Source organism: Nannobrachium achirus (genome assembly GCF_963921795.1).
Source record: "Nannobrachium achirus genome assembly, chromosome: 19".
Lineage (NCBI taxonomy): Eukaryota > Metazoa > Chordata > Actinopteri > Myctophiformes > Myctophidae > Nannobrachium > Nannobrachium achirus.
This window is the reverse complement of record NC_137826.1, coordinates 34444450-34456349: the sequence shown is the minus strand read 5'-3', so window position 1 is coordinate 34456349 and position 11900 is coordinate 34444450. Positions and strand designations below refer to the sequence as shown.

Here is an 11900-nt window from a genome sequence, read left to right as displayed (position 1 = left end):
CTTCCTGCTTAGGCCCAATATAGCTTTCTGTGGATCCAATTTCATTCAGCAACACCAGTACTTGGTACAAACGGTCACCGTGCCCGACTTAAAAAGGCACAGTGACGCCTAACCTCCACCAAAACCCCCTGCCCCGACCCCCAGTAAGGCCAAGTACAGAGTATTAGGCCTTCTCCTGTATCCTATATCTACCCGTGTCTAGCTGACCCTTGTTCTCTTGCTGTCAATGTGAATAGCAATGAGAAAAAGTTCCCAAAATGACGACTAGGTAACAGCATTCTTGGAAGTTTGACAAGTTTATTTATACGTTTTTTTTAAACATCAGGGAAAAAAAACATTTACACAAGTCAATTCTTCAACTGGGTTTTCTCTTTTTTTCTGTATTTTTACGTAACGGCTTTTGTTTGTTTGTCTTGTCATCCCCCTATACAGTATTCTCTGATCTGCAAACAGATGGTAAAAAGAGTCCATAAAATAAACATTACAAAATAAAAAAATAAAATAAACCAGGGAGGACAAATAAAAGCCATCATTATTATCATAACAAGACATTTCCCGTGCTGAAATGGTTCTAGTCAGTGTGTCCTACCCGACAATCTGTCTCTACATCAATTCCCCCGATAGTAAGTGTTCCTCAAACAAGGGGACAGGGCTGAAAATGGGTCACAGACATATTCTTGGGTCTGGTGGGTTCCCCACACAACAAGGTGAGACAAGGTTACACAGATTAAATGTTCCACATAGGGTGGAATATCCCTTTAAAGCTGTGATTCTAACAAAATCAACTTTGAAACTGTAGGTGTAGCTGGGAAGGGGTTAGACTTTTCCCAGCAGCACCTGAAAACTTTCTCCAGGGTGATAAAACTAAGTCACCTTGAATGACACCACCAGGAACAACACAAGTTGTGATCCAGTAACAGGCCTTGACCCAGTTGAAGTGACACCGCTACTTCCTAATTAAGAAACAACATCAGTTGTTTGTTGGTTCTGAATGCTTGATACAAAAAGGTCACACCCCATATTACACAAAGTACAGAAATTGTTTTCTGTTTTACCGCTCCCTTCCAAGCCCTCTCTCCGCCCTCAACGCCAAAACAAAGGTGAAAGACGGTTATTTCTCCATTTAAGGCCAATTTTGTTAGTGTGAATAATAATAATAATACCGCACATGTAAAAGTTTCAAGTTCACAGTGGAAGAGGCAGATCATCTCGAGAGCACAGAAATGATTTATTCTAAAGAATGAGGATGATGGATAGATCAATAATATTTTAGCTTCTCTACAGTAAATGTGGTCAAAGCACAACCTTAAAACTTCCTCTTCTTAGAAGATTACAGAAGAACCAAGGGAATGTCTGATTCCAAAGACAGCAGAAACAAGTGTGAACAGCAGAACAGGGAAGTCAAAATTGGTTCTCAGATACCTGCCCACAGCATACCACTACAACTGCATCCCGCAAGCTCTGCTAGAAAAAACTACACAGGGGAGAATGTATTGAGTTTCATGTTTGACTAAGTGCATCTTTACCATCCATCCAGCCATCAGTAATAACCTCAGACCCTGCAGGAAAATGTAGAAATGTAGAAAATCAAAATTATCACCATCGTGATTTCGTCTACATGCTCATACGAAAGGGGGAGGAAGACGGGCCACCAAATCTTTACATAGAAAACTAAAATCAAGAATCATGAAAAAAAATAAAAAGTAAAAACTACTATTATTCAACAGCATTTTTCTTTTGTGGTTGGGGCTAGAGGTCTGATTTTCCCTCTCTCCATGACTCCATCCATCTATACATCCTGTTTGTTGCCTCAGTCTTTTGAAGCAAAGGGGAGATAAGGGGAGTCTGAGGGATGGGGGGTTCATCTCTGATCCCGGGATGAGGGGGGGTTGGAGGGATTGTATAGATTAGAAGCAGCAGGAGGTGGGGCTGAGTGTGTGGGTAGGTGGGGTGGTGATGGTGGACCAGTGCCATTTCCTGCCCTACCTTGTTCTCCGCCCTCCCCAACATAGACCCTTATTTACACTAACGCTCTCAGGACTCTCACGAAAACACACACACTCACGCGCACACACACACACACTTCCTCTGCCTGCAACTCCCTTTGTCCTTAACTCCCGTCCCTTTCTTTTCTCCATGCCCTTACGTCTCAAACTGCGTAAGGAGGGCGCGGACCTCCGGCGTCAGCTGCTTGGCGGCCCGCGCAGCCTCAGTGATGGCGCGTCGGTAGGGTCCCCTCCTCTTCTTGTCAAAGCGAGTCTGGAAGCATTCCAGGAAGGGGGCAACCTGGGCCAGCGGGAGGAACGAGGTGGTGGGCGATCCGAACCAGGAGACTCGAGCCTCCTGCAGCACGGCGAGGCCCGTGCCGGCGCCCCGGGAGAGGGTGATGCCCAGGACACGAGCCGGCCACCAGGGGAAGCCATAGATCTTGGCCCAGACGATGTCTCCCACGCAGACGGTGCGGCCGTCGGGCGCCGCGCACTTCAGCACCGACTTGGTGAACGTGGTGGTTTTGGAAGAGGAGGAAGAAGACGAAGAAGAACATGTTGATGACTTGCGTCGCCTTTTGGGCTCCTCCCCTCCTACGGCTCCGTCCTCCCCAACCACCCCTTCTCCTTCACCCTCATTGACCACCTCCTCCTCCCCCTGCCCCTCTTCACCTCCTTGGGGAGGTGTGAGGGGAGGAGGTGCAGTGGGGTCGGTGAGAGCAGCGGATGAGGAGGAGGCGCTAGGAAGGGACGGAGAGGAAAAGGAGGGAGGAGGAGGGGGCGGGGTAGAAGAGGAGGAGTAGGAGGAAGAGGAGCAGTAAGAGGAGTGGATGAGGAGGTCTCCGGGAGGCAGGAGGTCAAAGGTCTCCGTGGAGCTGCACTCGGAGTGGGTGGACTTGAGGTCCTCCAGGTCCACGGAGCCTGAAGAGGAGGAGGAGTCAGCCTGCGGGTGGGAGGAAGAGGCCTCAGCAGACACATACACAACCAGGCTCCCTCTCCCCTGGCTGACTCCTCCTCCTTCCGTGCAACCTCCTGCCATTCCTAGCTTCTCATGCTCCTCTGCCTCTCCCCCCTCCCCTTCTGGCTGCCTAGCAGAGACCTCCCGCACCTCCACAGCAAAGCTAGCGACACCTGCTGAAGCGGACGAGGAAGAGGAAGAGGGCGGGGAGGGCGCAGGGGCAGGGGGGCAGGTAGGCACGTCAGGAGATATGTTTGCAGCGGGGGGCGGGACCTCCACAAGGGGCTGAGCTACAGGCTGGACAGGGGAGGGGGCGGGGCTTAAAGCAGGCTGCTTTGGAGGAGTCGTGCGAGCACTCGCTCGGACAGACGGCAGACGTAACTGCTGTTTGGGAGGGGGATTTGGGGGTGAAACCTGGTTGTCCTCTGTACGATACCTTTGTGGCTTTATGCGCATCCTAGGCGGGAGTGGAGTGGCGCGGGGATTCGACCCAACGACTGCCGTGTTGAGGTGCTGCAGTCGGCGCGTGAAGTGGATCTTCTGATTCTGGCTGGCCTCCTGCAGGGCTGCCGAGCGTGTCATGGTCTTGGGCCCCGTCAGTGTAGGGTTGGAGTTGGCAGAGCTGTCCCTTGGCTGTCTCCGGTGATGGGGAGGCTGCTGGGAGGCGCTCTGGGTCGACTGGATCCTGGGCTGAGAGGTCCTGGCCAGTTTTTTTAGAACATGCCGTGCCTTGGAGCATTCCACAGCAGAACCTTTTGCTCCCAGAACCTTCTGCTTAGAGTTCAGCTTCAAACGGACCCGGCTGCTATTGGCTGAGTGGGACACAGACGACGACGACGAAGCCACACCCCTAGGGATTCGACCAGAGGAAGATCCCGAAGACACTCGTAGCCCTGATGCAGAGCGTCTGTCTGCCACGCCTCGCCCTCCTTTGTCCTCTCGTGGCGTTTCGTTTCGTAGCCGTTTGCTAACCACAGAGCCTCCATCAGCCTGCCTCTTTCGTTTGGCGGCGTCCTCACCCCGGGAGTCAGATGATGCCGACGGGCCCCTGCGTGCCTCCCGAGGGACCCCGCCGTTACCACTCCCCACCGCGGACTTGCACTTGTCGCAGAGTACCTGCCGTGGGCGGAGTTTGATGGCATTCATGATGGACGTGGGCTCCTCGCAGCGATACCGCCGCTTCGGCCGCTTGATCTTGCGTGGGGGTGGCTGAGGTAAGGCCTGGTTGTACGTGTCCCTGATGAAGAGTGGAGGAGGGTACGGCGCCCCTTCCTGGAACAACGGAGGAGGCTTGGAGCTCCAGGGGTGAGGAGGGGCAGTTTGGGAGGGCTGTGGGATTGCCGCCACTGCCTGCCCCTCCCCCCTAAGACGCTGGTCGTCGGGGACTTCGGAGCAGGCGATGTCCAGGTCTGCATGCGTCTTTGTGTTGACACCGTCAGGCCTTTCTGGTTCCTCGAGAGGCTGCTGCTGTTGTTGCTGGGTTGGTTGTAGCTGCATAGTTAACTGCGGTCTGTCTTTGTAGTCCCTCTTGGGGAAAACGGTGATGGGAATGCCATAGGGACCAAATCTGAGGGGAACATACAAAGACAAACAAAAAGACAGATAGAAAAAAAGTTAAGTATAAGGTATAGTTCGCTAACATTCGGAATCCGGGATCTGAGAGTTCTACAGAAGGCGGTGGTTCGGCTGAGCATACCACAGGCAGTGTGTGATGTATATAAGTACTATACGTATGTAGCGCATGAATTTGATCAATCAAAAAAAAGAAGAAAAAAAAATACATTCCCAGAGTTCAGTTTAAAATATATCTCACTGAGTGGACATGGCATTAAATTAATCAACATTCAGATGTAATGAAACATAACTATACTGGCTTTCTGATGATCTCCGTTCTGTGTTTTATGTTTATTCCACAGACATCTGCTGCCATCCCCTGCCTTTCTCCATAACAGGCTGTGCTGATGTGAACTTGCATGTCTAGAAAAATGAGTGAATAATACATCAGAAAACCTGATCGGGAGGTAAGACGGAAGACATGGAAGAAAAAAAGTAACAGGAGCAGATGGAGAACTAAAAGGGTAAAATGGCTTCTAATAAAAGAGTATTTGAAAAGATCTCTCCTAATATGGAAGAAATTGTACTGTTGGCTATGTGTCTGATGGTTTGTGTATTTTTAATGCCTTCTATGTACTAAAATACTTTTTGAAAGACATGTAGGCTGCTACTCGTGCCCCTGTCAAAGACATGTTTTCTTTACCACATCAAGATGTACATACATTGCGTGGGTACCGGTATACATGTTATGGACTAGTTTCTGTTATCCAAACAAATTATGTTTTCTTTGTGCATACACGCTTTCCAGTTTCATTTGACTTCTCCATCTCATTATCCATATATTTTTCTGTGGTTAATGATGTATTATAGTTTTATGTGTATACAATATTACTATACATACACTATACATACTGTGACAAGACAATGATGTTACTTGCCTGTGTGAACACACATGCTAATGCCTATTGTCTTATGGAAACAATGCCATGGAGATGGAACCCTCCTGGCCAATCACAGGCAAGCAGGAAGTTCTCAAGGAGCAGGAAGTAAGCGAGGACAATGGGTGAAGACAAAGGGACACTAGAGTCAGCTGTTGACATTCACTAAAAGCTTCCTCTTCGGTAACTAAGTTTAAACTAATTTGTTTTGCCTATTTTCTACAGTATTCACTCTTATTGTTCCTTTTGAAATAATAATCTATTTTCTTCATAATTCATTATGTTTTTATTTTTGTTTAAATTGTTTCAGTTTCTGGGTCATTTGAAGGCCAAATTCAGAGCGGAACAGTTTAATGCACAGCAATAACCACAATCACTACACTCACACTATGCTCCCCCCTATTTCTGTTGACATTCTCCACTCACATCCCTTCATCAACACCTCCCTCCTCCCATCTTCACTCCCCTCTCTCACTTCTCCAAGGCAGTCTATATTCAGCCCATTAATTAAACTGAGAGAAGCTAGTGTGATTCTGTGTAGCACCACATGAATATAGCTGACATCTTCATTCTTCCTGATACAAGACACACACAATGAACAGACCAGTATAGTCTACAGTATAGAGTATACTACAGTATAGTTACAATATAGTAACTGTTTCAAGTGTAATTGAAAAACAAGGGTGCTTAGGTATAATTTTACTTTTTATTAATGCCTAAATGGACTGCAGGTTTATGATGTTAAAAAGTAGACATCTTTAAATGAAACCAAAGATGGTCGGGTGGATGGTCAGTTTATGTGACTGGCACACTTCTGTTAATGTAAAAGGGGAAAGAAATTGAACTTTCCCCATGTTATGTTCTTTTAAACACCAGGTCCTAGGTTGGCCTGGTGTTTAGTCTGTGGGCTCATACCTGAATAGTCTCTGATGTTCAATCCCCCAAACTCAAACACTAAACCCCCTGCTTGATCCATGTATGCCATTGGTGCCCTGACCCACTGGCAATTGTGTTAGCGTGTCTAAAGTTCCAAGGGAAATTAATTACACTGTGTAGGATACAGTGCATTGACTGAAGTGATCTGATAATATTAAGATTTCGTCACACGTTGACACTGTAAATATTTGTGCATGTGACAAAATACAAATTAAGTAAAAAAAGAAAATGTCACACAGTTGCAGCTATGTTTTGCATTACATTTGGGGGCATTGAGTTCAGGCAGCATGTTTGGATAAGAGTAGGACTAGTGTAACAAATAGCCTCTTGAAAGCAAGCTGCACATATGTTGTGTAACTGTACATCCCATTTTAGTTTCCACAACTATTATTCATACATTACTGAAATAACAGCAAGGACTGAATTTCCTTCTGAGATATATCATTTTGTATCACTATATACTGACTGAACCACTTCATTTGGGTGGTTTTGTTCCCCAAATCCATTTGTTTCTACTTATGATCATTACATTTAGTTTGTCACAGATAAGAATTGTGAATATAGCTTATCTACAAGCGCACAACTAGGGCTGGACCACAGATGAACAAATGACATCAACTTGCGACGAGCGTTGTCCCCCATTGAGTGAAAGATGAACCATTTCTAATACAGAAAATAATTAAGATGTTTTTAATTTAACATTTTTGTTATAGGAGGGCACTTATAATGTATTAAGGCATATGAGGACAGGGATCCTTCTAAGCCAATTTTATATAAGATTGTTGAAGATTTTTTTTAAACGTTTAGCCTAATGACATGCCCAAAATAGGAATCGTTCTTAACAGGGGTGTAAAACAATAATATAATAATATATTATTTGCTTCACTTGGTGGTGAACTGCAAAAATGTCTCCTTTGGCCCATGATGTAAACACAAGAACCACTATTTATAGTGCACATAGGGGTTGGTTGGCATTACCAACACAGGGTTTTAATAAGCTTACACGGTGAGGATCTTTAACAGGACTATCAGTATCAGAGAGAAGACTATTTTAGCAGGAAACAGGCCTTTGGAAGCAAACACCCTTCAGGCATTCCATGAATCATGAGCCAAGCCTACTGATATTAAGCTACAGAACACTGCATGCCTATGTAAATAAGCTTTTATCGTCCGACTCCATCGCGACAAGGGCTGCCATATGGTTAGAGCTACAGTATGTTATTTCATGGCACAAGCATCAGCTTTTCTATGCAAATATGAAGTTATAGGGTTAAGGAAGATCAGATTTTTGAGTACTGGAAGTATGATACAAACACACATGCATACACAACCCACTCGTAACATTTGACCAGATTTTTTAGACTGATGTGATGTGAATGCATTATGCAAGTTATGAAAGTAGGTCAAGTCGTCTGTGTTCAAGTGCTCTGGACACAGCCATCATTTGCCCTCTAGTGCTTGTAAAAAGGTTAGGCTACAGCTACACTTCTGTGCTGATATCCTTTATATTACAGTATGTACATAATGAATAAATGGGCCTTTAACACAGAGACATTGAAGTGTGTGCTCTGCTGTTCCATATGTACATGGCTGATTATGTACTGTAGTAGGTATGTTTTCACTAACCTTGTGGACATGACATGCATGGTCACGGTGTGTATGCAACTATGCATGCATAACAACCAACAAGACCTTACCGGATGCGATAATGGAATCCATAGGAGACGGGTTGAATAAATTAGAAGGCGCGGCTTGTGATTGGCTGGAGCGGAGGTCGGGAGCGCTCCGCTGTGTTCACTTGGACCGCGCGGGTGAATGTTAACCTGGTGAAATGCTAACCTGCTGACGCTGGTGAGTAGCTAAACTGCCGACGCTGGTGAATGTTAACCTATACCTAAACCTAACCCTAACCTCAGTAACCCTGACGCTGGTGAGTAGCTAACCTGCCGACGCTGGTGACCCGAAAACAAGCGCTTCTTCCACAAGCGTCTCCTACAGATTCCAAAAAAGCTTACTGGATGGACCTAACATAATGTCCTGTCCTTTACCCTACAGTGTTGTCCTCTAAATTATGGTTAAAACTAGAACTCAACTAATAAGAGAGGTGAATGATTACCTGACAAACTTAAGACTTGAACCAGCCAGTTCAATCTAGGCATACCATCAAGACTGAACTGGTCAGCAGATTCAGCCTCAAAACAGGCTCGCCCTCATTTCTTCCGCTGACCGAATGGTGGGGCGGTTCTTGTATTCTTGTATTTGTTTTACTGAGTATAAGGTTAGAAATAACTTCAGGGTTAGGCATAGTTTCACTGAGGTTAAGATTAGGAATAGGGTTAGATTTAGGTTTTGGCACCATTTTACTAAGGTTACGGTTAGGTTTAACCGTTTAGGTATAGTTTACAGAGGTTACGTTTAGGAATACCAGGCAGAGACTACTGTTCTACCGTTCCACCGGATATAGACGCCCGAGACAACTGTGTTTTGGGGTGAGCGTTCTGGAATTTGTCAGCACAGACACGTAATGTCAGTATAAACATTTAAAATAATTTTCACCATTGCTACACTTATAAAATGATATAAAAAGGAATGATTGGTCATATTGTATTGAGATATTTGGCATAACTATTAAGGTATGAAATTCATATTCAGATGATGGTCTTACATTTCTTTCCTACATGGATGTCTTTCCTGGGTACACACTCGACTGTGTATGGTCACGCGGCACGCCTTTTCTGTATATTTCTGTTCCTATAAAAGTATCATTCTGTAGTTGGCCATGGACCAATATTTGTAAGATTTTCTCTAGGACCGAATCTAGAAATGTGTGTATTGTTTGATATCATATGATTTGGTCCATAGCTCCATACTTCTCTATACTATTCTATATGAACAAGCCATTGTGCTTTCTTTCTTTATTATACATATTTTTAAAACCACGTTTTTTGTAACCCACACTCCCTCTGCCCAACCTGGGGAGAGCAACGGACTGACCTCATGCTTCCTTCTGTGCACGAGGAGTCCAAGCGGCTTCTTTTCACCTGACAGGGGCGAGTTTCCCCATTTGGATGCATTATGTGGAAGGGAGGAACACCTTATTCCAACCAGTTGCTTTCCCAGTATAGAGACCAAGATTGCTGCATGTTTTTGTGAGGGTACCTACCTACCCCAGGGGACAGGGAAAGAACATGCCAAAAGCTCACAGAAAGGCCCTTTTGCCAACCCCACCTAGGGTATAGGGCACTGATGACGTGGAGGAGAGAAGCCCCAGCACCCACAGCGGGAATCAAACCCAGGACTTTATAGCTGTGAAGCGACAGCGTTACCGACTGTGCCACCGGGCCATTGAGCTTCCTATTAGTAGACCTTGTATCTGAACGAACTGTACTTTTCCTATGCAAACTGTGCTAATAAAGTATTCAATAAAATCAATCAAAACTATTGGTAGAGACAACAGTGAAACACACAGTGAGACATTGAATTTGTAAAATGTGCAAATCATGTATTTTTCAATGGTCACCAGTTACCTTTTGGACAAGTCCATTAGCACCCCAGAGAATATCTTCTCGCCCACCCGGAAGGACACCACCAGTGCATCATCGATGATGTGGTCCAGGGAGACCCGGACCTCGGAACCAGGAGTCAGCTGGTCCACAGAAGAAGGCTCGGAGGAGACCACATGGCACGGCAGGGAGGGCTTCGGCTCGGCACCGCTGCAGGGGTCCGTGACGGGTTCGAGTCCCATCCCCAACTTCTCCTGCTTCAAGTGTGTGGCATCAATGAGCCTCCGTTTGGGCGAACGGCAAGGCGAAGATGATGGACAAGGATCCTGCAGAGTCCGTGATCCCACAACAGACGAGGAGCCAACGTTAGCCGGTGACACCGCCTCCGACCCGGCTTGGCCCGTTACCGGGAGCTCGTCTTTGACAACGGGATAGTTTGGGGTTCCGGCACTAGAAGATGAGAAATCACAACTATTGATGTAATCTGTCGTTGTGTCCTTGTCCGTGTTGGCAGTTCTGAGAACCACCTGGACGTGGCTTTCCTTTAGCGACGGGCAGTCCGCTGTGACGGTACCGTCCCGCAGCACAGCATCGTCCACAACATCCTTATAGATCGTAGAACCGGGATTATTCTCAGCGGGCTCTGGCCCCACTAGCTCGGGGTTTATCAAAGACGTGTAACCCTCTCTGTCCACCGGCTGGGATATTCTAGGTTCGATTCGGTTGGAAATCTCTGTTGGAACTGTTACCCCTGCTACCCGATTCCGGTTGATAAGCGGTTGATGATGGATGGATGGATGGATTCGGTCCTGGTAATAGTCGTGGTTGGTGGTCGGTTCCGCCGGTTCCGCCAGCGACAACCCGGCTTCCGTCGGGTGAGCGGGGAACGAGTGCAGGAAGACCGCTGACGGCTGAGAGTCCTCCGTAGTGATGCTCTTGTGGTAGACAGCCTGCACGTTGGAGCCGACCTCTGGTTCAACCACCCCCGCCGCGGGACTAGAGAAACGCTCCACGGCTATCAAACGCTCCCCTGCGCCCGATCGCGACGGCGTGTATTTAGACAACAGTTCTACGTTACCACCGTCGGATGATGCGGTAACGACCTCCTCCTCGCCAGCAGCACAGGACATGAAGGCTTTTCCCGCCGCGGCTTCCAGCTCCGGCCTGACATGGCCGCATTCCTCCACCACCACCACATCCCCATCCTTCAGATGGGGGTCAACTAGGTCCATAGCCGGCCCGTATTCGTGCTCCGGGTCGGGCCCGAGTCCGGCTCCCCGATGCGACGGCCCGCCCAGGCCCGGTTCGAGGTGGCCATCATCATCGTCTGTAGCTGCTACTGTTGTTGTTGTTATCGGAACCAATGCAGCTCCTGGCTCTGCAGCCACGGCAGCCATCTTCCTTCCGTTTGTGCTCTAGTGGCCAGGCCCTCCTCTGCCAGTGCGATAGCGAGAGGGCCCGCCCTCCCTCAGCGAAATGGCACTTCCTATTGGTTGGCGACTTGCTGGGTCGTAGCTGAGTGGTTGGCATTCGCGCCACTCAAAGTAAGGCCCACTGGAGACCTCTGTTGTGATTGGCCGCTTTTGTTTGACTGTGTGAGCCGTCCACAAGGGGCGACATTGTATCGCATGTGTGGCAATAAAATGAACAAAAACATCAAAGGATTACAATCTACCTGGCAACATTAAAATGCTGCTAAAAGATATTAGCTTTAATAAATGTTACACAACACAGCCTAAAACACCAAGCATGGTTTTAACTTTTAACTTTGAAAAATGTGTTCCCATTTTGTTCAATTGCCCAAGGCATTATGTTTTTCAACTAAATATAATAGGCCTAGCCTACTGTCCCCACTGTAAGGAATTGTATTCTGTGAATCAAATTAACATTTTTAAAGCACATTTAGCAAAACACGTATCATGCACTTTATTCAACATTGTGAAAAACAAAGAAAGCAACCAAAGAGTGTGAAGTAGACAAGCACAGCACAGTGCACACACACGGTCACACATGATAAACAATG

General features: G+C 46.9%; 1 protein-coding gene across 1 annotated transcript; it reads right to left on the bottom strand.

Annotated features, from left to right (window-relative positions):
* Nucleotides 1-287: 287 nt before the first annotated feature.
* Nucleotides 288-11274, bottom strand: pwwp2a (PWWP domain containing 2A; the record flags this gene model as incomplete). The annotated part of the gene is made up of 2 exons (XM_080748967.1): nt 288-4513; nt 9902-11274. The coding sequence occupies 2 exons, from the start codon at nt 11272-11274 to the stop codon at nt 2143-2145; spliced, it is 3744 nt and encodes a 1247-aa protein (XP_080605093.1). The 3' UTR covers nt 288-2142.
* Between the last annotated feature and the right edge of the window lie 626 nt (nt 11275-11900).